Source organism: Orcinus orca, chromosome 12 (genome assembly GCF_937001465.1).
Source record: "Orcinus orca chromosome 12, mOrcOrc1.1, whole genome shotgun sequence".
Taxonomy (NCBI): Eukaryota; Metazoa; Chordata; class Mammalia; order Artiodactyla; family Delphinidae; genus Orcinus; species Orcinus orca.
This window is the reverse complement of record NC_064570.1, coordinates 13,528,765-13,554,886: the sequence shown is the minus strand read 5'-3', so window position 1 is coordinate 13,554,886 and position 26,122 is coordinate 13,528,765. Positions and strand designations below refer to the sequence as shown.

Sequence of the window (26,122 nt, the reverse complement as noted above, 5' to 3'; positions counted from 1 at the left end):
TGATAGATCTGTGTTGATTCTTTCAGAATTTTGCCCAGTTCTCCTTGGGAACAAGGGCAAACACTGTTGAGAGGTAGCTAGGATTGGGGTTATAGTTTAGGATTTCAAGCAAATTGAAAAGGTCTTTGTGGATTCCAGCCCAGGATCTTGGGTTTAGTTAGTGGATTAGAAGCTATTATATTAATGGAGTCACCCTCCTATGTTCACATCTTCCATGGGCTACTTGGGCTTTGTTTCAGGATCACAGGCCACATCAAAAGCACCGGTAGTTAATTTTAAAAGCGTACGTCCTTAGTCTCAAGTACAGTAAGAAAATATGCTAAAAGAACACAGAACACATATGTTGTTTTCTCAACCATTTTTTAAAAATATATCCCTCGGGGCTTCCCTGGTGGCGCAGTGGTTGAGAGTCCGCCTGCCGATGCAGGGGACACGGGTTTGTGCCCCGGTCTGGGAAGATCCCACGTGCTGCAGAGCGGCTGGGCCCGTGAGCCATGGCCGCTGAGCATGCGCGTCCGGAGCCTGTGCTCCGCAGTGGGAGAGGCCACAGCAGTGAGAGGCCCGCGTACTGAAAAAAAAAAAAAAAATATATATATATATATATATATATTTTTATATATATATATATATATATCCCTCTCAGAATGAAAGCAGTCATGCTGACCAATAAAAGTAATTAAGTGATGAAAAACTACTAAGCATTCAAGTTTGAAAATGTGTAGAAATTCAAACAGTTCTTCTATAGGCTCCCACCTTTTTATTAAAAAAATCTTAACAAGTACAACCTGTAAGTAGGTCCTATAGCAATGCATGCTTTCTGTTTTTAGAATATTTGTCTTTGGTTTCTTACCACCTGCATTCAATTCTCCATCTGTTATTTGCTTTGCTGTCTCCTATATCATGAATTAGTTGGTTTGGTGTTAACATGGGTAATTGATAACAGAGGTTACATTTCTATTATAGTCACCGAAAAACAGGAGAATTAGTATTAGTATTGAAATGTAAACACTTAGTGATAGTTTATGACTTACCTTCACTTTTTTCAGTCCTTCACAAGTCTCAGTTTGGGCACAGTTCATCAACGATTCTTCTAGTTTTGTCAGCCAGGTTGCAATGTCATTAATAAACTTCTCCACTTGTGCACTCTGAGAGGTGAACTCTTTCAAGGTTCCTTTTGCCTCTTCGGCAATTTCTTTGGCATGCTCCAGTTTCTGCCTTAAGTCGGCTTCTATAAACTAAAACATAAAGTAAGATTTCATTAAAATCTGTGAAGACCAGAGCACTCGTTCAGTAGGATTCGTTCACGTGCAGCTTAACTGTAAAAATCGCAGAAGCCTAACCATGGATGCTAATTCAACTTTTCTAAGAAGGAAAATCAGTGGGTACAAGTTGCCAAATATCTTAAGTAATGGGAAAGTGGAAAGAGTGAGGATTACCGTTAACACTGGACTTTTTAAAGTGGAAGCTTTGACTGAGGTTCCAGGGAATCCACAAAATCCCATTTCCAAAGCACAGCTCGACTCACACGGAGTAACCAAGGTGGGGACCAAAAACCTGCTCTTCGTTCTCCCGGGAAATACACACTTTTCGTCCTGAAGTAGTCGCTACTTGGAACAAGCACCACTTGGGGATTTTATAATGGAGAAACGTCATTTTTGTCTCCTATTTAAAATATTCGGTGAGGCTAGTTCTTCTCTCCTCCCTGGATGACTGATTTTGGGAGGGCCCTGAATTTCTCTAGCCCCACGCATAATAATAAAAGGACTTATAATCCTGATCCACTGCAAAGCAGTTTCAATTCCTCAGTTAGAACATCTAGTTCCATTTAATAATCAAAACTTTGAACTGAAAGCTAAGATGTTTTTTCCTACCCTCAGCTCAGACCAGCTGCAAACAGGAAGCCTCCGGTGGAGAAAGAGGCCAAGTGCCTTTTTTGGTCTTTCTTCACATTCTTTCTACTCGCTGACTTTGTACATCTCTTTAACTCCTAGCTGCCGAGCCCTGTTCATCCCCCAGAAAGCCTTCTTAGGTACCCTGAGATGCACACAAGTAATGCTCTCCTCCTCCTTTCCTTTCATAATTCATTTCTGGGCCAGAGGTCACAGGCTGGCATTTCATCCCAGATGACTCTGCGATGCAGGCCACTCAAAACAATCATTTCTCCTTTGGCAAATACATCAGCCGTCAGCCAGCCTGTCTCTCACCCTTAAGGTCTTACGTGGTGGGAGTTAGATACTAGACTCCTGTGTCTGCCAGCTGCAGGGGGCATATGCCATGCTCTCTAGACAGTACCGTCAAAATCCTTCTCATTTTGAGGTAAGATGCAGGCACCCCCATACTTCCTCCCTGAGTATAGGTAAGGGTGTGTGTGTAAGAGAGAAACCAGAGAACAACAGAAGCTCCCTCTCAAAACCCGGCCTCCACCTTCACTCTGGCAAGTCCAGCTGCTACCCGTTCATGCCCCTGATACGCACAAGCTCTCCTTTTCAGTTCTCTACATGATCAGCCTCCCTTTTGCCTATTCTTGCTTCAGGTGAAACTTCTAACCTTCTGGTACAAGTATATCAGCCACCAATGACACTAACTGAGGGATACACAGCCTTGGGTCAGAGGAAAAGTATAGGTGATCAAACAAAATTGACTTGTTAGCAAGAAAGAGTAGATAAGGAAGAAACAGGAAGAGAGAAGATGAGGGCAGCAACAAATAGAGAGCTTAAAGTAATGAGTTAGAACCCTTGGCCCCAAGCCCGGGGCTGGCTGCTCCCAGGCTCCCTCACTGAAGCAGCCCGGTTTGCCTGGTCAGACCTGGCCTGCCTGGCCTGTCTCCTGGTGCCTGTGGACGTGCGCCATCTAAAGGGCCTTGAAGGGAGATGTGGGGTCGTGATCCCTCAAACACCATTATTCAGTAAATGGATTAGAAAAGTGTCAATAAGAATATCAATATTCATACATGTGGTTTCTGTCTCTGTGTAGGCTTAAAATGGTCCATGAGGCAAGTTGGATGCTACCACTTCCAAAATTTAGTAAGGAGAAAAGGAACTAATCTTACTATACTATTTGAGTTGGAAATAAGCTATTAATACTAGCACAAGGAATTCTAAAAATGCTAATATTTTAACCCCCATATCTGATAACGTCTACGTGCTTGCTTGGAATTACAATGATAACAATAAGAATATACACGCACATATACATATACATATACATGTACTTTGTAAATAAATACATAAAGTGTGTGTGTATATATATGTGGACATATATATACACTTTTTTGAGAGTGTATAGTATATAGAGTTATTACAAACTTGTTGAGTGCTTACCTGAAGATCTGGTGGTGTTTCTGGATTTTTAGTTAATTCTTTAAGATCATTAACTTTGGAATGAAGTTCTTCTAATCTTAATGCTCTCTTTTTAACTTCAGACTGCAAAATAAAAGACAAAGGGGAAAAACATAACTAATCAAAACAATGACATGTTATACTTGGCATTCAATAATTTCAAGCATTAACTCTGTCAAAAAGCCCCAACTTTAACCCAGGGTAAAAAAAATGAAACAAAACAAAAAACTAAAACCAAAACTCTGCTTCATTTTCTGAGGACTCTCATTATTTGTGAACGTGGAAAAATGTCACCATTAACTTTCACTGGGAATGTGAGGAAGTATGCAGAACTTTCTTTCTTCCCACCCTCTTTTATTGGAAAAAAATGCTCCTGGAAAAAATTAAACATTAACCGAAAGTCTTGAGTCAGTGGGGATTTTCAACAGACTAACTGTCGTTTATCTATTAGCATTAATATCACTGGCTACTACGGCAGCATTAAAGTCTTGAGAAAGCATTTCAAAACAAATACACAACAGGAGTGCCTCTTAATTACTGTAGACTATATGTAATATAGAAGAAATATTTCAAATAGAAATTTAAAGGGTGGTTAAATAGAAATCAGGTTAATTAGGAAATTGACATCTAACATTTTGACTTTTGTCTTCTTTTGTTGTTTGTGTTTTTTTTTTTTGGCACCAACACTAACACAAGAAGAAGAAAGAATAATCAAAGAATCATTATGGAACAAATTAGATGCTTGGAAACTTCATTAGTTATCTGGGCCCATGAAGGAACTTTTTTTTTTTTTTACATCTTTATTGGAATACAATTGCTTTACAATGGTGTGTTAGTTGCTGCTGTATAACAAAGTGAATCTGCTACACATACCCCCATATCCCCTTCCTCTTGCGTCTCCCTCCCACCCTCCCTATCCCTCCCGTCTAGGTGGTTACAAAGCACTGAGCTGATCTCCCTGTGCCCTGCGGCTGCTCCAGGAAGGAACATTTTAATAAAGTATCCCTCTCAACTTAAATGTGGTCTTTTGGTGCTTTGTAGACACTAACAAACCTCCTGATGCCTTCAATCTAGAAAGTGATTTACTTGCCCAGTAAGGATTAATGAATTGCCTGCCAGGCCCACTGGCCTTCCGCAGAAGCAGCCTGGGAAATTAAGGAATCACCCCTATGCACCTAAACTTCATTTCCTGCACTGCAGCAGCCACGACACTGTTGGGCACCAGGCTGAATCCAGCTCACTGATTTTACTAGCTGGTGCATCACAGAGCATAGCATAAAAAACCCATCTCTGTGAGTGACTGAACCTGGACATAATGAACGTGGCTGAGGCCCACTGGCTCCCTGGATCCCAGAGGTCAGTAGTAGGAGTATCCTCCAGGCTGGTTGAACAGCTGGCCCTGATCTGTAGCATTTACCACCTTTTTTTTTTTTTTTTGCGGTTCGCGGGCCTCTCACTGTTGTGGCCTCTCCCGTTGCGGAGCACAGGCTCCGGACGCGCAGGCTCAGCGGCCATGGCTCACGGGCCCAGCTGCTCCGCGGCATGTGGGATCTTCCCAGACCGGGGCACGAGCCATGTCCCCTGCCTCGGCAGGCGGACTCTCAACCACTGCGCCACCAGGGAAGCCCCCATTTACCACCATTTTGAGCTACAGCATGATGTCACAGAACATGGAGTTGGAAGCACCATACATGTGTACACGTTCTATAGTATTTCCATCATATGGATATAATAAGTGCCAATAACTCAAGAGCCAGATAACAGTAATGGTCAAATAATAATTAGGAAATGATAAGTTTGGGGAATTCATTACTTTCATTTTTAATACAACTTAATGGTACAGTTATTTACAATTTAATTTTTAATAATTTTTAATAATGGTTGTGTTTATCACTGGCTCACAAAATTCCTGAAAACGTAGTGACTTTTGTGAGCTGGTGCAAGCTGTACTCCAGTACACACCACTGTTTGAGCTGTTATGTTAATTTAACATCAAAGGTAACAACTAAAGTGACTGTGGGATCCCTCTCCTGACTGTACTTTTGGTCTGGATAATTCCCTCTACTTAGGTTTGCTCTTAGAAATAGGAACAACCTATAGAATGTTCTTTGGGTAAATACAGCTGATAACTTAGGCAATGCAGATGATTCAACAACATTTTATTCAGACTGCAGTCATCTTTCATGTGTCTGTCACGTTCCATATGTGTGCCAGGCCCAGCACTGGGCCCTGGAGCACAGAATGTGAACAGTCTCTTCCCTCACCAAGGGCACAGTCAGTCCCCTGCTTTGTGAAACAGGTTACCTCTGGTCACTCTATTTCCCCTTACCCTACTTCATTTTTCATCATAGCCCAATTACCACTTGACATTTTACATATGATATATATTGTAATGTAAATAATGTAAATACCATAAGGGTAGTGACTTTGTTTTACTATTAAATTCTCAGTGCCCAAAACAGTGCCTGCCACATTTTAGGTGCTCATTGGGAATCTGATGAGCAGATGAATAAATGAATGCAAGAAATGGGAGTTTAAAAGAAGAATTTAAAATAAATTGGCCACTAGAACTTAAAAAGCCCACTTTCCGTGGAAATCTGTGACCCTCCAATCTCCAGTTTTCTTCCACTTCTGCAAAGGCAGTGGAAGAATCCAGCACCTAACTTAAATGTTCAGGACCCGTGGTAAGTACTCAGCAAACATTTTGTTTGAATGAAGAAAAAATAGATACTAAATATCATTAGATTACAAACATTTTCGATTTGGTTTTCCGATAGGAAGGTGGCATAATCTCAGATGAATGGAACAAATTGTAGATTTTATGAATCTTTACTTTTCTACTAATATTTTAAGAGCCCCAACTAAGAAATGATAAAAATGCAAACAAGAAAACATCCCTCTTACCCATAGCCGAATCAACTTTCAAGTAAACAGCAAAAGACAGTAAAGAGTTTTATTACACTAATTATGTGTCTTGAAAGGAAGAATGAACTTTACTTTTTTTTTTCCAGTGGTTTGTTTTCTTTCTTTCTTTTTTTTTAAATTGGAATATAGTTGATTTACAACATTGTGTTAGTTTCAAGTGCACAGCAAAGTGATTCAGTTATACACAAATATCTATTTTTTCCAGATTCTTTTCCCTTATAGGTCATTACAAAATACTGAGTATAGTATGTGTCTTGAAAGGAAGAATGAGCTTTAAAAAAAAAGACACAATTTTTTATACGCTGGTCAATGATGTACCACAAGCTCACATATGAAGGTAAAGGCATTTTACCTCAAATTCTTTCAGGAATTCTTCTGCTTTGAGGCTGTTATTCAGGTTGCTGACGCTTTTGGTCAGCTGTGGGACAGAATTGTTTGTCCACCCGTCGATCTCATCTTTACTTGTAAGTACATCATCCCAAATGGACAGGCCTACTCTCAGCCTGTCCATGTTTTCCTCAATTTTCTCTGATATCTGGGATAGAAAAGAGAGGCCACATCATTAAATCTGAGACTTTCAGATGCTCTTTGGCCACCGAAGTATTAAATATGTCAATGCTTCCTTCATATTCTGACTGGAAAACAAAGTTTTACAAAAATTATTATAATCGAATTAGCGCTCCTGGCTCAAGTAAATGCTAACCATTACATAAAATATTTCTGTCATCAGGAGAGTTGATTGAATTTTGATTTTCATCTGTAAATTGGAAAACAATAACAGGTCTGTTGCAGTCTACTATAATATAACTCACTCTAAGGTTTAATTTTACGGGATAGGAGTCTAGCTAGGGCAGTACTGTATATATTTTTGAAAGTGACACAATAAGCCCTTTTATTTGTAATGCTGAGATATAAAAATGTGCATAATTAGACTTGGACATATTTATAGAATAAGTAAATGCACAGGAGAACAACCTACTCTGCATGTTTAAAGTATTATTAGTATTACTGTTTAACAATCTTCCCATAATAAGAATACCATTTTAAAAGTGGAGGCAGATAAGGTTCTCTGAAGTCCCCAAATTATTTGATTATAATATGCAACCATCAATATCTAACTTCAGTAATTTAGCTTAAGTAAGGGAATCCACTGTAGGTTAAACTTCTTAACCTAAATATTGATAATAGGGGAGCGACAGAATCACAGGAATTATGAGCTAGAAAACAATGTAAAATATGTATGGATTGAGATGTACAGTTCCAGAGAGATCGAGTGACCTGTTGTATGGGCACATAGCTAGCAAATGACAGAGCAAGAACTAAAAGCCAAGGACGTAAACTACAAGTCCAATGCTTTTCAATGCACAATTATAGTCTTATTACTTTAAATTGTTATCCATTACTGTTTAATATTCTGGAAGACGTCTATAAATTATTCTTCTATTTTATCCATGATCCCAAGGTTTAGAAAAGAAAAACATTTAGAGTTATAAATATGTAATGATTGAAGCTATCAAATGAAATTCTAGAAAATCTGCCAATTTAACCAAATAAAGCAAATGATTTTTAACTATTTCTAAATTGTATGTGAACACTATTTTTTTTAGAGTATCATTTTGAATTTAGCATTAAAAGTTAAAAAAGGAAGTCACATTCCTGAATAATCCTTGCCCAAAAATGTGACTGAGAAATGTGAATATATAAACTATTCATAGAATCCCAGGTGGTGAGCTTACATCCAGCCATTTGTCCACAGTGCTTTCCATGTCTGTTTTCACCAAGACGAAATCACCACTGTGAATTTTTTTCAGCTCAGACGACAACTGTTTTCCTTTATTGGTAAAATCATCCAATTCCTTCTGTTTATGACACATTTCCTGCTGGGCAGTTGCATGCTATGGACATAAATGTTTCCTTAATTAATAGAACAACCAGAGATATGTCAAGAATTTATAACCCTTTGCCTCTAAGAAATTTAATTCATGGTTGACCTTATGCAGAAACCACTGGTAATAATGAGCTATACAGATATATAGATATATATAATTTTCTCAAATTGCTAGAATCCCAGAATATAAGTATTCCTAAAAAAAAAAGTTGAGCTTGTCAGCATGAATTAGCTATATCTAAATATACTGACAAGAGTTTTATAGGGAATGCATTGTGCGTAAAAACAAATCTACTAACAAAGTCTAATAAAATAAATACATCTTGAATTATTACCTTTGCTAAAGCCCACTTAAGGTCCTCCTGATCTTTTACAGTAGTTCTGGTTACAATCACATTGCTGGCATTTTCTAGGACTTTAGTTACAGCTGACTTCAAATTCTGATACTCTCTCATTAAGTCAATAAGTCCACAGCATAGACCCTGGCTGTAATGATTAAGAAAATACATCATTTATTGCCACATATCAGGATAGGGAAGAGTTCCCCCACGATCGGACCTGATATATAACTACATAAGTGTACTCTGATAAATACTGAACTCAAGGGAAAACCTATTTCCACCTATTGATGTCAAAAGCATTCTGGCCAATCTGACTTAATCCTAATGTCCAAAATGTTCTCCATGAATGAAGAATCCACCTAGTCATTAAAACAAAATCTGTTAAATTTTTAAAAAAATTATCTGTGATTTAATTACTTCATAGTATGTGAGTTGAGGGGAAGGAAACCCACTCCTCCCAAAAAAACCCAAAAACCAAAACAAACAAATACTACTGCTCAATAATTAAAGTACAGGGACTTCCCTGGTGGTGCAGTGGTTAAGAATCCGCCTGCCAATGCAGGGGACATGGGTTCGAGCCCTGGTCCGGGAAGATCCCACATGCCACGGAATAACTAAGCCCGCAAGCCACAACTACTGAGCCCATGTGCCACGACTACTGAAGCCCACGTGCCTCAACTACTGAAGTCCATGCGCCTAGAGCCTGTGCTCTGCAACAGGAAAAGCCACTGCAATGAGAAGCCCGCACACCACAGCGAAGAATAGCCCCTGCTCACCGCAACTAGAGAAAGCCCACGCACAGCAACAAAGACCCAAAGCAGCCAAAAATAAATAAATAAATAAATTTATTTTTTTAAAAAATTAAAGTACATATGAGATTTTCTTTTCCATTTTAAGAACACAAATTTTCATTAAATATGAATCCCCCAAGAATCGTCAAAATAAAAGAGAGTTTTTGTTCATAAGAGTAAAATGCCTTTGAGCAAACAATTCTTCATCCAGGAATTTTTCAAAAGAAAGAGGTGTGCACTAAGATTGGGGTAAAATTATATCCTTCACACCATTATTTGTAATAGGAGAAAACTTAGAAATAACCCAAATGTTAAAAATAGGCCACTAAGTGAATAAATTGTGATACATTCTTATGATTGAATACTGTGCAACCTATAACAAATCACAATTTAGGAGAATATTTAATAACATGGAATGGAGTTTTTGCAATATGGTTACATTTTTAAAAGCCTATATTAATAGTCTACAGTATATAATATGTATATACAGTGTATATACATCGTATACATGTATACATAAAAAATTAAATATGCATGTTACAGATGCTCATGTATACATAAAATGCTTATGTTATAGGATGCTTATGTATACATAAAAATTAAATATGAATGTTACATATGCTTATGTATACATAAAAAATTAAATATGAATGTTACAGATGCTTTATTTGTAGTCGGCCAAACTGGAAAGATCTCAAATATCCATTAGTTGGTGAATGGATCAACTGTGGTACACCTAGTAAACGGAATGTCATTCAGCTATAAAACTAGATTGGACTCTGTGGATACATATCACAATGTGCATTGAGCTAAGTAAAAGAAGGTTTTTAACCAAGTGTAGTAAAAACTTACGAATACACCAAAAAATGAACATGACTGTTTAGATATGCTTTATTTACAATTGTCCAGACCGAAAAGAATCCATTTATGTGTGATTCTGAAAAAGATGATGCTACAGAGACAGAAAAATGATCAACGGATGCCAGGGATTGGGAGTGAGGGGAGGGATTGATGACAATGAGACATAAGGGAATTTTTTCAGGTGGTAGAACTGTTACTGTGAAATTTGATAGTTGTGATATTTACACAACTGCATGAGTTTCTTAAACTTCTACAGTTTAAGGGTATACACTTAAAAGGATGAATTTTACCATATGTAAAACACACCTCAATTACAAACAAATACAACAAAATGAAAAAGAAAATCAGGGGTTAAGACTCTCCTGGTGGCACTTTGTAACTGTTGACAACTCTGGATTTTAAGCATCAAATTTTGTATGTAATTGTTATCTCAAGACAACTTCCTCAACAAAGTTCTGTAGGACTAAATTTTTAATGTTACTAAACAGACACAGAATACCTAAGTTGGCAAAAGATATTAAACTCCTGATCACACCAACGCAAATCAACAGGCAATGGCCCAATGTCATAAATTAAGTAGAAAGTTAAAAACAAAAACTGAGAAGTTTTTTACTTACTTTTCATGAATTAGTTTTTTGGTGTCATCCCAGGTAACCTCTAAGCGGTTTATCTCCCTGTCGACTTCAGGTGCAAAGACTACATCTTTCTGAGCAATTTGCTTAGCTTTGTCTTTCAGCCAACATAGTTCATGCTCATGAGAATTCAATTCATCTTCTAACTGATTGAAAACTCTCAACCTGCAAATTAAAATGTTATTTTATCATTAATTTACTAAAGGTAGTGAACTAGTATTTCCTTTCCATAAAGCATGCATATTGGTAGCTAGAAAAGCTTTTAACAGAGCAATTCATGTATATCAATGGATAAAGATGTTTTTAAAGTTAACTTTGCATAATTCAGACTGTACCTTAAAAACATTTTAAGTCATTCTTACTATTCACCTTCAAACTGCTATTAAGTTTGTATTCTCTTTCTATTTTGCTTTGGTGGTATAAGAATTTTGACTAGGGCCAACATTGGAGTTAAAGTAGGTGAGTACTTATTGAAAGGTCATTGGTAAGAAATTCTTCTGGGGACTTCCCTGCTGGCGCAGTGGTTAAGAATCTGCCTGCCAATGCAGGGGACACGGGTTCAAGCCCTGGTCTGGGAAGATCCCACATGCCACAGAGCAACTAAGCCTGTGCACTACAACTACTGAGCCTGTGCTCTAGAGTCCGCGAACCACAACTACTGAGCCCGCACGCCACAACTACTGAAGCCTGCGTGCCTAGAAGGCTCCGCAATGAGAAGCCACCGCAATGAGAAGCCCGTGCACCACCACGAAGAGGAGCCCCCGCTCCCCGAAACCAGAGAAAGCCCACGCACAGCAACGAAGACCCAACACAGCCAAAAATAAAAAGAAATAAAAAAGAAATAAAAAAAAAGAAATTCTTCTGTGCCATGAAGTTCGACTCATATTAATAGTAATATTTAAAAATAAAACTTTACCTACTTTTTGAAAAGATTACCACTAGAAAATGATCATGGGTTTTTTTGGTCCTTAATATATTAATATTTGAGTATTTGTAAAAAAAGTGGTCACAGAGAGGCCGCCACTGACTCTTGTAGTTCTTGCATTTTGGTATAGTGCTGACTATATGCATTATCCCATTTAATTCCCAAAGCAAAGCGGCTAGGAGCAGGCATTATCAAAATAGCTCCATTTTATAAGAAGAGAGGTGATTTGCTCAAGGTCACCCAGTAACACATGAGTATGGTATGACTGGGATTTAATGATCAATAGATTCCAAGCCACATTTTCCGTAGCCTCTGCGCAACCTTGGTGAGTTCAGTGTTGTGGGTACTGACGTGGCTCTCGAGCCCAACCCAGGCCTCCTCCAGCAATTTTAGGATCTCCTGGTCTGCTGGAACCGAGCCTGCGAGGAAGGGCCGTGCAGCGCCAACCCTACCGCTCATTTCCTGGCTGAGCCATTTGCTCCTTTGCCACACTTCGCTCGTCCTTCTACCCTTATTCTGGAGGCCATTTTTCCTTCCCAAATTTTATTCCCTTTTGTAAATTTATTGCTAAGCTAGTCAGATAGCTTATTGCCCATGAGGCATATAACCTCAGGAGTCATTATCACCTAACCAAAGCCTTAGCTTGATGTTTGATTCTGGTTAAAAGGAAGCAAATGGCAATGACTGTGGCAGGGTCAATATAATCTTTATCAATTACGGGCGCCTTAGCATGAATGCATTTCTGCTGTTTCTTTGCCCCCTGAAAAAGGCAAGAGAAAGCAATGCTGAGAAGATGAGTGGGGAGAAGTTCTACTGAGAAGGAAAAAGAAGGTTGAAAAGACCGCTATAGTAAAAAATTACTTCTCAAATTTACTGCGGAAATATAACTTTGACGCCCTAGCTTCTCTGTTAATCTCACCTGACAAAACCCCGACTTTGCTTAAACCCACTTCTCTGCATTCTCCACACCTCTAAGCAAACAGGTAAAAGTAGTGGGGGAGAACCACTTTGCCAGGCTGTTTGGTTCCCCTTCAAGTGAATGAATACAAATCTCAAATGGCAGCTTATCACTTACCAAGCACCAGAGGCTTCATCCCCATTTTCCCCTACGTTTTCTCCCCACAACTTCCTGTCACTCACTCTCAACTAAGGACCTCACTCCAGTCCTTTCTGAGAGGCTAGAAGCCACCGGGAAAAATTACCTCATATTTTACCACCAGAAATACAAATCTACTTCACTTTCTTTCTCCTCTGCCTTTCATTCTTGTTACAGAAGACGAGTCCTTTCTTCTATCAGTTAAAAACTGCTTAAAAATAGACGATATGATCAATATACTCTATGGTAAATAAGAGTGGCTTATATATACCTCTTAGGAAAGTCCTTAAGGAAAACAAGGAAATTTTAGCACTTCTTAAGTGTTAAAATAGTCACTAATTTTATCCTCAAAATATTTTTTTTTTTGGCCACGAGGCATGCGGGATCTCAGTTCCCCGACCAGGGATCGAACCCGTGCCCCTGCAGTGGAAGTACAGAGTCCTAATCACTGGACCGCCAGGGAAGTCCCCTCAAAATATTTTTAAAATAAGTAGCTAAATCTGGTACTATTATAGTTTTGCACAAGAGTTCATTCCAGACCAAATAAAAAGTACACGAGACAACCGGCTTCCACGCAGTTTCCATTCACCTCTGTTGAAGCGCTTGGCGGGTTAGTTCTTTCAGCTGCTCTCTGTCAGTCCTTTCTTCGATGTCCTCAATGCTTTTCAGCAACTCCTCTTTCTGCTCTTGGAAGGCTTTCTTCAATACTGCCAGGGCGTCTGCCTCACTCTGCTTGGTTCCCAGAAGGTTCTGGATCCTCTCTAATTCAAAGCAGAGATGATCAGCTGTAGTTCTGCAGGAAGTCCTCTGCTCAGAACTTCCACTTTTGAGATGGTATTGGGCTTTGGTAAGAAGGCCATCAAGACTGATGGCAGTAGCTTCTAATGTTTTCACATCTCGGATAGCATCCTTGAGGTCCCTTTCTAATAAGTCAGACTGTTTCTTATTCATACTGTGGGTTGCTTCCACTGTTTGCCTCAGCCGGTGGAGAACCTCTGACAGAGAGGCATGGCCCTGCAGGAATTCTGCCAAGTGGGAGAGGGCAAGTTGCCGCCTCTCCACGACCTGGCTGGCCTCCTCAAACAGCTGGTAGCAGTCCTCCGCTTTGCCCTGGAGGAGGTGAAGGTCCTCAGCGCGGCCCAGAGCACCCAGCTTCGCTAGGTGACCCTGCAGACTCTGCAATTCTCCCTTTTTGCTCTCTACTTCTGCTGCATGGTCCTGGAAGAGGAGAGAGTTAGTTATTGATTCCCCAGATACACTGTTTTACTGACACAGATATCGTCAGGATTTGTGATGTCAAAGATACATTTTAAACACAATGGACGGCATAAAGGTCAACTATGGCGAACCTTGTAGAAACAGTTTTTAAATTTCTTTTGTTTTGCTTTGTTTATCTACATATTTCACATAAAGCATAACTCTCATTTGGAACTAATTCATTCCATGGAAAATAATTTCTTTGTGGATAGAAATAGTTAAAAGAAATTATAGATATATATAATTATATACATATGTGTGTATACATACATCATACATAGATGTATATATCTTTTAAAATCTTCCAAATATTTTATTTCTTTTAACTATACATATGCCTACAATATAACTAAAATATATATAGAATTAGTTCTATTTTAGAATTAATTAATTTTAATTTAGAATTATTAATATATGGAATTAGCTCTATTATATATAATGCATGTTAAATATTTACATTGTAAATATAATAATATATTTATATACAAATTATAGTAGTTATATATTAGAGCTAAGCTCTATTATATATAATACATATATTTAAATTTTACATATTATAATTTATTTATATACAAATTACAATATTTATGTATATATTAGAGCTAATTTTAACAGTTTGTAGGGAAGGAGTGTAAGCAACAGATGAACATTAACACCTGTTCAGAGGTAGTGAATAAGGCAGGTAGAAACCTGCACAAGTTTTAGCTGCCTTCTTTTTAAACAGATGTAGATTAACCAGGGTGAGCCTGTTGTATAGGAAATTTGGCTAGCTGTCAATAAATCTGGCTTAAAATCCAGCAGAGATTTGCCAACGATCTCAGCATGGTTCCCATTAAAGACAAATCATCATCTGTCTTGATCTTGACCACAGTGGCCTAAATATTCTCCTCAGCTTGACTACTAAACTTTTGAGGGCTTCTTTGAGCATTTACATTAGAAAATTTACAAATCCACTGTCTGCCCCTTTGCGGTGTAAATTTTTTTAAAACCTCTGGCCAGCTTTACAACTCAGAATATCTTTCTCAAGGACGGGGGAGCCATCCCTTTGAAATGTAAGTCATTAAGTAAGACAGCATCCCTGACTCCTAACAGGAATATATGAGGAAGTACTTTTCCTTTGGGTAAAACTAATTAGCGAACCCAGCGCAGAGTCAGCACTCAATAAATACTAAGTGTTTTATTATTAAATATTGTTATAAGCTTCCTATGTAGCTTATCTCCGACTATCCCAATGTTTGATGGTCAGTATCTGTTTTTTTAAATGTTTTATTTTTTGATGCCTGGATAGATATTATGTATAAATTATAAATAAGGAAAATAAATCGTAAATTTTAAATAACTTTCAGGCTAAAGAGTAATTCAGAAAAACTCTATCATTAAAGCATTGGAATTCAGTAGCAGTTTTCAGCATTGGAACAAAGCAAACGAAGCTAAAAAAAGGAACATTCTTATCACTTCACCCTACAAATCATTTGCTCCCCTTTGAAGGAACAGGGTCTTAAGGTGGTTGCCTGTTTTATCTGAAGTAGCTTTATCTGTTTGTCTGTATAACACATTGCCTGGACCCATATGCTCAATTATTTAAACATTTGCATATTAGTAAGAAGTTAAATTGCTGTCAAGTGTTTTTTTTTAATGTTGCATCCCTTTATAATTCAAGAGCTCTCTCTTACAAATAAATTCTTCAGTCTTAAAAGAATGCACTTTACCTTGTGTCGAGTACGAGCTGCCTGATGGTCCATTATGCTTATCTCAGAAGTCATCTGTAATTCACTGAGGAACAGCTTAATCCAGACAGAAAAGGAAAGCAGCAGTTCATCAAATTGCTGGTGTTCAGCGACCACAGACTGAAGAAAGTTAATCCTATGTACAGAAAGGTGTTGAAGTTAAAATGCCCCACAGCTGGACAGAATGATGATACGTTTTTTGGAATAAGCTTAACCAAGGGCAAAAGCAGTGTTGTCATACACGGACAGACCAGAACTCTTGATGTTTTCTACTTCTCAAACCCCGTTTCTCTCACACTTTTCCTGTCTCAGTTAATGTGACCACCATCCACCCAGACGGTCCTACGCGTCACCCTTCGTCCCTCCATTTCTTTACCACCACATCTGCTCTGCGTTGATCCTGTGAGCACCCCCATCACTGTACGTTCTGTGCTCTTCTCTCCGCTTCTACATTCTGGTCTAACTCTCTTCATCTGTCGCCTTGCCTCCAACTGCTGCCACACTGGCCTCCTTCCTGCCACCGTGGCCTCCCTTCAATCCACGTTGTAGGTAAAAGCCAGCAATGACCTTAATGTAATCAGAACATTCTCTGCCAAGCTTAGACACGGGGGCAATTTCCTGTTGCACATAGGAAGGCAAAACTCCAGAACTCCTTACTGTGGCCTACGAAGGATCCCACGTAATCAACTCCTGCGCCCTCATCTGACACAGCGAGGCCTCACGCTGCCCCTCATCTCTGTTTCCCCAATATCCCAGCTCACTACTGTCTTAGAGACTTTTGGCTCCCCCTGCCTGTATCCTTTGCCCCCAAAGTACCATGAAACTGCTTCCTACACAGCATCTGGATCTTAACAGATGTCACGTCCCCTGAGATGTGGCTTGGTCACCCAATCCACGGTCCCTGACATATAACCCTATTTTGTTGTTTTCATATTACTGAACACCACCGGAAACAGTCTTGTTCATTCATTTGATTAATGATACATTTATCCTCTTCCTCACTGAATAAGAGATTGGACTTTACTTGCTTTGCTTACTGCTATATCCTTAGTACCAAGAAAGGTGCCTGGGATAGGGTCAGGGATCAATCACTGCTTGTGTAATAAATTAGATGGATAAACAACAGGTGATCTGAGGTCAGAGTCCAAAGCTGGCATTAAGAATAATACCTTAATCAAATATTAGTATTTGTTACAATGGCTCATATCCAAAGTTCAACTTTTTAAATAGACTTTCATGTTTTAATCCTTACAAAACCTTCTACACATTATCTTTACAAGCATATACTATATTTTTAATGCTTTTATACATTTGTATCATTTTAAAACCTTTTACTTTCCCTCTGGGAGACAGGCAGAAGGCAGATCCTCCTCTATTTTACAAAAAATTACTCATCTTTCAAGAGTTTGGCACCAAAACCTTTTGTCAGCCTTTCATGAACCCATTCAAATGTCCTTTCTTTTTGTTCCCATAATATCCTGTGCTCACCTCTCATTGGATTTCTTGCTATTCCCATGCTGATCTCTAAAATAGTTGAGGTCAGGTTTTATTTATTTTTACGGTTTCAATTTCTGATATGGTGCCTTGTACTCAACAGGTACCCAATAAACATTTGCTAATTGAATGAATGAATGAATAGACAATGGAACAAATACAAGTTCCACGGAGGTGAAGAGCAGAACTCTGTTTACTGTTGCTATAACCCCAGCACTCAGAAGAGTGCAATACTCATTGTAAAAACTCAGTAAATATTTGCTGAATAAATAAATTAAAAATTGACTAGAAAGGTTAAATGCCTTATTCAAGATTACATGGGCAATCAATACCAATTTAAGTCAAAAATTTGTTTTCTGGCATCTTAGAAAGGAATAAATGTCAATTGTTAATCATCTAGTCAATTAACATTTAATCCATTTTTGTCTCCTTTTAATATAATAATAATTTCCCTGCTCTCTACAAAGATCTGTATAGAAATGAAATGGAAAAAAAAAACACATATCCTCTGTTGAGAAATACCATGTGAGGCAAAATTTTAATTACCTTTTTTCTCCTGTACATAAACAGCTTGGGCAATAATAATACAAACCCAAGTAATCCTCTGCTCTTCAATATTGTTCAGCTAATTTGATCATTTGTCCGGATGGCAAGACTAAAATTTTGAATTGAGGTTCATTAGAAATACTAATTATGAAGCACTTTGATTTTTAAAATGACGAATAAAGTAGTTTTCTTCCCTTCTATAATTATGCCCTGAATAATTGGGTTAAATAAAGTAAACAAAGCTAGGCTTTCTTAATTTATATGCTCACCATTGAAAATAATGAACAATACTAGAAGCTTTTTTTTGAAACCAAACCTTTTGCTGATTATCTGAGGCAGGTCTCTCCATCTCTCATCCAGGTGCTCCAAATGTAGTTTCATCATTTTCACATCATCTTGGGAGGCCACTGAGAACAGGGATTCCTTTAGTTGCAATAGGTCGCTGTAGTTTGAGGCCTGGGATACAATTTCATTTTGCAGCCCCTGAGAAAAAACAGAATGGATTACAGATCTCATCCCAATGAGACTGACCAGGAAGGACCATGTGACACAGGTGGTTGCTATCCAAAGGCTTTGTGTTCTTGCAAAACGGAGGTCATTGGAACCAGGCTAAAAAGGGTTTTTATCCCTTGGTTTAGAAATGGATCCACTTAACCTCTAATGCAACATTAAAAATGCTGCTGAAACCTGAATGAGTTTCCCAGTGCCTGGGTTATATTAAGTTAGGCAAATTTAGAAGCTGTAGAATTTCTTTCAGAATAAAGAAACTGAGTAGCTGAAAAGAATCAAAGAAAAACTGTTGCTGAAGAAAAACAAAGCATATCTAACAATGACAGAGGTACAATGCTAGGTACTGGGAACACAGTGTGTCTCTCTGTTTAGAGACTACATTAGGCCAAACCAGGGAACTTAAAGGGTCTTCATTTTACTTTCGTGCAACAGAACTACTCATTTTTTTTTTTTTTTTTTTTTTTTTAGAACTACTCATTTTTAAATCAGGCAATGAATCTCTTAGGTGATGTGAGTGGTGCATAAAAGCTGTGGTCCCTACCTAATAAGAGACAAAAGATAAGCACTATATAGACAGTTGTAGCCCAGCACATAGTTGATGCTTGTCAAAATGTTTTCTTGCCCCTCCCTAGTGAGGCCACATGTGTGATACAAGCAAAATTGCTACAGGTATCAGAGGGAGGAGTACACAGCCTATGGACAACAGGAAAGACCTCAAAGGAGAACCAGGACTTACGCTGAACTGGATGAAGACACAGGCCAGGAGGTGGGAATGTACAAGGAACGTTCAGACCATGGGAGGGAGGCAGCTTGGCTGACACAATGCCTGGATGGGGGCCAATCTTGGTCCTCTAATTTGTATAGCACTGTTTTCCACACAGAGACACGTAGGAATACGTTGTATTTTGTTTATTTATTTATTTACTGATTTACTTATTTATTTATGGCTGCTTTGAGTCTTTGTTGCTGCGCACGGGCTTTCTCTAGTTGCGGCGAGCGGGGGCTACTCTTCGTTGCAGTGCGCGGGCTTCTCATCGCGGTGGCTTCTCTTGTTGCAGAGCATGGGCTCTAGGTACGCGAGCTTCCACAGTTGTGGCTCACGGGCTCTAGAGCACAGGCTCAGTAGTTGTGGCACACGGGCTTAGTTGCTCTGAGCCATGTGGGATCTTCCTGGACCAGGGCTCGAACCCGTCTCCCCTGCATTGGCAGGCGGATTCTTAACCACTGCGCCACCAGGGAAGTCCAGGAATACAGTTTTATATGGGCAGATATCTTTGTATCATTTTTAAGAAAAGGAGCTATGACTTCCCTTCTTAGAACGGCCCACAATGCATTTATAAGAAGATAAACACTGGATTGTGGACTGAGGGTTGCCCTCTATCCTCAGGCAGGACAGTCACTGGAGGTTTCTGAGCAGGGACTTTTTGGGAGATTAATGCAGAACATTGGTGTTTGATAAACCAGAAAGGCAGGAGAACCAAGAGTGTGAGAAACCCTCAAAGTCAAGGTAGGAGAACATCTGAAGATGGGGGGACAGGATCAGATGCTACAGACATGCTCTGATGGAGTTTTTAGAGAAGCAATTATGAAAACTAAAAGAACTAGTTTCCTCTTAAACATTTTGTAAAAGGTAATGGGAGAAAGTTGGGGTGTAAATCTGTTACACAATAAATATCTTTTGTGAAGCAATATTGCCTGTTGAATCTTCTGGCACAGATAGCATCGCTTAAAGCAAGTCATTAATCTCCAGAAATCAGTAACATTGTCTGTAGTTTCAGTAATACTTAAAGATTATTTTAAGTATAAAATGTTGGCTTCTTCAAGAAAGTAATAAGCTAGTATTCTCTGTCTTTCTATCTTCTGCATTTGTGCTTATTCATTTTATGGTGTCTTGTTTGAAAATAATCATTACTGTGACTTTTTTATTACCCCAAATTCATACAAATGCAAAAGTAGAAGGAATACAGCTATTACCCAACTTCAAAAATTATTCACTGATGGTCAACCTTGTTTCATCTATGTTTCTACCCATTTCTCCTTCAACTCCCCTGCCAATAATTTGCATTCAAGTGCCAGACATTATGTTACAGGATTTTCTAATACATCATGGAAACTTATCATCACAAAGTTCACCATGACTTTGTCTTTCAGGTCAGGGCTGCTCTTCTTTGCAGGATCATGAAACGAAAACAAGAAGTTAAGTTGCAGAAGGGATTTCGTACTTGATTTTGTTTTACAACGCAACCATAACAAAGAGCATTTCATTTTCCTCTCACTTCCTTGAACTTGCCTGTACTAATTGAAGTTCATTCTCCACCTTGACTCTGTCTGCAGAAATGTTGGCTTCTGGGGGACTGGCTATAGCTTCACATCGCTCTAACCAAGTCAAAAAGGTAGACAGTTCTTTCTCTAGCCTACACAAAGCAGAGATAAGAAACAAATTCATGCAAAATTATCATACTTGAAAACTTTTCTGAAGTTGAGGGGTTCAACAGTAACCATTATAAATACCACAGTGTTTGTTGTCTTTTTCTAGACGTGAAGGTGGAAAAACCACTCCTTTCATGTTTGTGTATGAACTTGCACATATGTTTAGATGTGTGCAATGTGTAAAGATACTCATACATCCCCTCCACAATCAGGGATCTTCATCTTATGATGAAGATCAATGTCTTCCCATGGTAGGCACATGAGTTGATGAGTTTTACATGCGGGATGATCATGTCCCATCACTTAAAGTCCAGAATTTCCTAGTTAGGAGTAGCTATTGAAACCCTGGCTGCCAACTGGAGAAGGAAGGCTGCTCACCTCTGCCAGTGGGCCAGCAGCTTCTCGAGCACAATCTGTCTCTCCTTGGTCTGACGCAGCAAACACTCATAGTTCTGCTTCAGGGCTGCAGCCTCCTGGATGCAGGAGTCTCTGTGAGAGACCTTGCGGGCGCTGGCTGACAGGGCAGCCACCGTGCTGGTCAGTGATTCCAGGGCCTGACAGAGATCCTGATGTGAGAGCAAAAGAGTTCCATGAATGCACAGCATCAAGAAAGGAGACCTAAGTTTTTCTTTGAGACCCGTTATCACCAAACGTTTTCGCAAAGGCATAATAAACAGCAATGGTACTAAAATATGTCTCTGCCCATGATTTTCAGCAAAAGAAATTCTCTGCCCATGATTTTCAGCGAGACATAGTGAAAGTGACAAGCAAGTTACTTCATAAATGCAGAAGTCAAAGGTGAGAATGGAGAGACTATTCCCCAAATAAGAATTTGTTGCTGTTTACTGAATAATTACAACTTTCCCTTAAGGATTTAGATAATTTGTGAAAATTGTTATTCATGTTATACCAAATATATTTTTAAAAACCCTACTCCTAATTTATAAGAGCTACATGCAACATGCTATAATTTTATTAAAAAAATATATGGGAAGTTATGGCTGACATAGCTGCCGTCAGGAATCCATGATAAGAACAATTAGGGAACCTGAGAATGTGGCAGGCACTGTGTTATGTACGTTATATATATTATCTCATTTAATCTTCATAAGAACCATAAGAGGTATGTTCTTTCATTTGCCCCCATTTTACAGATCAGAAAATCAAGATAGAGAAAAATAACTTGCTTTAGGAAATCCAAATATTAGAAACATACAATATTATCCTCTCTGGTACTCAATTGTTAACTTAGTTGTCTATTAAAATAATTCTATCCAATCTAATTTTTCTACTTTTCCTCATTTGGGGGTTATTCTTTTAAAAATTACATAAGTAACACAATAATGCATTCTTATGATAAATATTCAAACAATATAAATTCCACTTTCTCTTCCACTTGTGCTTTTGTCAACTGTTTGCTATTACTGTGGCCCCTTTCTCTGTATTTGTGCATGCATGCACACATAATAGGGATTATATATATATATATTTTTTTTTTTCTGGTTTATTAATTAACACACTTCTTTTGAGTATTTCTTTGTGCATGATTCTCTTGCTTTGCTCCTTCCTCTGAATTCTTCCAGAGGCATCTATTGCTTTGCAAAATATCTCACAGTGGTTACCAGTTCAGGGACCAGATCAAAAAGCTAGCCATTGTGGAAAAGATCAGTGAGGACATGATCTTTGCACATCTGAGTGTAGTGGGTTAGAATCTGAAATCTGCTATGCAAATGTATACATATTTTTCTGCACATTTAATTTTTTATAATGTTGGCAAGAGGTAACGGGGCTTATTACAGCTATAATCTGAAAAAGTTACATGTTCTAATTATGAGAGAGAAATAGATCTTAAATGACTACTCTTTAAAATACATTTTTAATGAAAACTTATTTGCAGTTATATTCCTTGTGTTATATGAAGTGAATATGTTTGATCTATATTATTCCTCAAGTAACATACAATTTTTTTCAATTTTAACTCTAATAAAAATATTTACTGTTTTCCTTTCAAGCAGGAATTATCACATTTCTGAGTAGATAAATAAGAAGAAACGTTGAAACATGCTCTTACCATATGTTCTTGGAGAACTTTGTATGTTTCTGTAGCTGAAGAACATATTTTAATTGGATCAGCAAGTTTATCTTCAAATTCAGACAGAGTCTGCTGGATCTAAAACATTGGTAATATATAAAAATGATGATGGGGAAAACATACATCAAGGCAGAGAAGGTTACTGGGGAAACAGAATGCCTATCTTTTTTGGATAACATTCAGTGTGATGATAAAATCTATTTTTTAAAAAAAACCCAAATCAATGTGTTCCACTATTTGAAAGAAATATAATTAAGACTTAATACCTATCTGAACACAATATATAATGGCATTTTTATATTCCCTGAAAAAAGGTTACATATAAACTACAAACTCAGTCATCACTGACAACTTGGTAAATAATTGGCAAATTGTGTCTTTTCCTTATTCCATTATTTCTGGACAATTGATAAAATGCAATGTGAAATAGGTAACTTTAGCACGCAAGGACCAATTGTTACCTTTTTAAGATTCTCTTCAAACTTTTGCTGCTGAGATAAATGTCCCAGGATTGTTCCTTCCAGACTCTGTGCATGTTCTCGGAGTTCTTCCCAGTATCTTATTATCTGTGTTAACTTGGCTTTGATTCGAGCAGATTCTCCAGTGGTAATAAATTGAGCAAAAGACTGAGCTGCTTCTTCTAGTCCTGTAATGCTGCTGATCTTACTTTCTATTTCCTGAATCGTGACCTAATATTTAAAACAAGAGAAATGACAATGGAGGCTGAGCAAGCCTGCCTTCCTGAAATGATATAATCATCTGCAGAGAGAGAAAATCAGCAGAATTTTTCCTTAACTGACATTTCAACATACTTGCACCATTAGAAAGCAGCTAGCTACAAACAAACACCATGTGTTTCCTGACCTCGTTTGGGGAGGATAGGTATGCAGACAACGTCTGCAAAATACAAACTGGTGGTGGTCATACTCGCTGGATGGAGAATAAGGAGAAAAGGCCACCCCTGCTCACAGTGAAGCAAGAACATGTCCCTGGAACTCTTACAGTCTCTCTGAAGGTACAGAGAATTCTCTGCTTATCCTATGAGTCAAGAGTTTTCACCAACTGGTCTGGGAAGTAGTATGTTCCCAAACGCATAGGAATGCTAATATTGGCATTCATTTAATTTTCCTAAAATGAAGCTATTTCATATTTTACCAAACTAAAAGCTTTTCTGATTCTGCTCCTACCTAAACCCAGTCTTTTCATATTTATCACCTATACTTTATGCCAATGGTTTCCAAATTTGGAATACATTAGGGTCTCCTGGCTCCAACCTCAGGGAGTCAGACTCCCTGGGTCTCAGGCAGGGCCCACTTCGCAGCTCTGACAACTTCCCGGGTGATGCACTGCTGCTGACCCAGAAAATCCACTTGGGGAACCACCACTTTATTCACTAGCTGCAGACTCTACAGTAAGGAGCCTACAGACTATGATTTCCATTTGGGGCAGGAGGACATTTTACCTATTAGCCAACCCAAGAAAAGTACTGAAAGTGGGCACATGCGTGTGCGTGTGCGTGCGCATGTGTTGGGGGGGCCTCTTATAAACAGAGGTTTATTTATTTATAAGAGAAGAAAAACTGTTTCTCTGAGAAAAAGAGCCAAACCATTCAATCAAAATAAAGGCAAAAATTCAGACAAGTCTCAGTTTCAAATAATTTAAATAGAAAATACTGTTACCCTAGAAAAAATAAATGTGTGACTTCTGTCTAGATGAGACAACAGAGTCAGAAATAACTTCTGTTTAGATAAGACTCTTGGAAATAGCTGGCATCAGATTAGTGCCAGTTACACATCAGCTGTTTGTTTTTATTTTTCATATTCATGACTATAGTGGTATATCTGATAGATATTTGTTGTTTGAGCATTAATACAATCTTTCTTTGTTTTGCTGTTTTTTAAGATGATTTTTTTTGGAAAAATTACTCATAATTCAACAAATGTATTTTGAGTTTTTTATGTGCTAATAGTTGTTCTAGGTGCTTCCAACACCTCAGTGAAACCATCTTAGTTAAGATCAAAGTTCTTAGTTCTTAGAGTAACATATGCCATTAACAAATTCATAGATGCAAACTATATAATTATATTGTTGGATTGTGGCAGAAAAAATTTCCAATCCACGAAGAGAAGATGGAAGAGGAACGCAGTGTATGTTCTTATCATTTGTGAGTTATCAATTAGGAATAAGAAATTAGTCAATTTGGAATAGCATGTAATAAAGAACAAAAATGGGCTTATAGGTAAATATCTTCACAACAACACTCAAATGCTTCATTAATTTTAATCCTAAGAGTTTGAAGTGAAAATACTATGACAAGTGTTAACATATTTTGAATATTTCCTATAATGTAATCTTCTGTTTGGAAATAGAAAGTGAACCTATGAGCCTCAACTCCACAGTGCAGTGTATTCAACTCTATCTTTGCTTATTTCTAGCAAATATATTTTTCCTGATACTCGTATTCATTTTTAGATAGTTTTCCAAGTGTCATATTGGAATATTAAAATGTATTTCAGCCTGACGGCATGGAAATCCACAACTGAATGTTTATATACTTAAAAATAAAATACTTATAATCATTTTGTTTCTTAAAAGCAATGTGATGACATTTGATCACTGACATATTTCAGAAGTTCTGGAATTAAGGTTTAAGAAAATAGAAAAATGAATTAGAGGAAGGATAAACAAGTTCAAGGGTGTATGTCAAAAATTTCTGAAGGAAGAATGTTGAGACAAAACTATTTCAATGCGCTATTCTTTGTTTTCTTAGAATTAAACGGCAACTTTTAAAAACAGTTTTAAAGATTAAACATATTTCATTCTTTAATGGCTGGGCATCTGTTTTGCCTAGTATATCACACAAGACATAAGCTAGACTGCATACACCAGACTCCATGTATCCTTGACTGCAGAAGATGTGTGATAGGCAATCTGCACAGCTTGTAATCTTAGCTAAACAATATTGCATCCTCCCACTGTGCACATGGCAATGACTTGTTCTGAGTCGTAATGGGAAACATTCCCTCACCTTGGTATTTATTTTACTATATTTAATCGAATGAAATGGCAAAGGGTTTTCCCACTCCAAAAAAATTGAGCTGAGTTAGAAAAAGAAGCAGTTGAATTGTGAAAATGTGTTGTGTAAAAATAGCATAAAAGAAAGAGAAATGAACATTCAGAATTCATTTCTTTCAGCCCATTTTTTTTCTTAAGCTACTTGAATGAAATGGATGATGATAGTCTATGTACTTGGTTATTTTAGAACTGGA

General features: G+C 38.0%; 1 protein-coding gene across 1 annotated transcript in view; it reads right to left on the bottom strand.

Annotated features, from left to right (window-relative positions):
* The window catches only part of SYNE1 (spectrin repeat containing nuclear envelope protein 1), a 464,259-nt gene that overhangs the window by 256,499 nt on the left and 181,638 nt on the right, over positions 1-26,122 (bottom strand). Inside the window, exons 35-47 of the mRNA XM_049695244.1 lie at positions 23,315-23,542; positions 22,833-22,931; positions 21,140-21,327; positions 20,622-20,745; positions 18,138-18,304; positions 15,764-15,917; positions 13,387-14,015; positions 10,762-10,941; positions 8,487-8,637; positions 8,000-8,158; positions 6,616-6,798; positions 3,321-3,422; positions 1,032-1,235 (exon numbers count right to left, since the gene is read on the bottom strand). Of these exons, the coding sequence (XP_049551201.1) occupies positions 1,032-1,235; positions 3,321-3,422; positions 6,616-6,798; positions 8,000-8,158; positions 8,487-8,637; positions 10,762-10,941; positions 13,387-14,015; positions 15,764-15,917; positions 18,138-18,304; positions 20,622-20,745; positions 21,140-21,327; positions 22,833-22,931; positions 23,315-23,542 (2,568 nt within the window). The remainder of the gene's footprint in view (positions 1-1,031; positions 1,236-3,320; positions 3,423-6,615; positions 6,799-7,999; positions 8,159-8,486; positions 8,638-10,761; positions 10,942-13,386; positions 14,016-15,763; positions 15,918-18,137; positions 18,305-20,621; positions 20,746-21,139; positions 21,328-22,832; positions 22,932-23,314; positions 23,543-26,122) is intronic.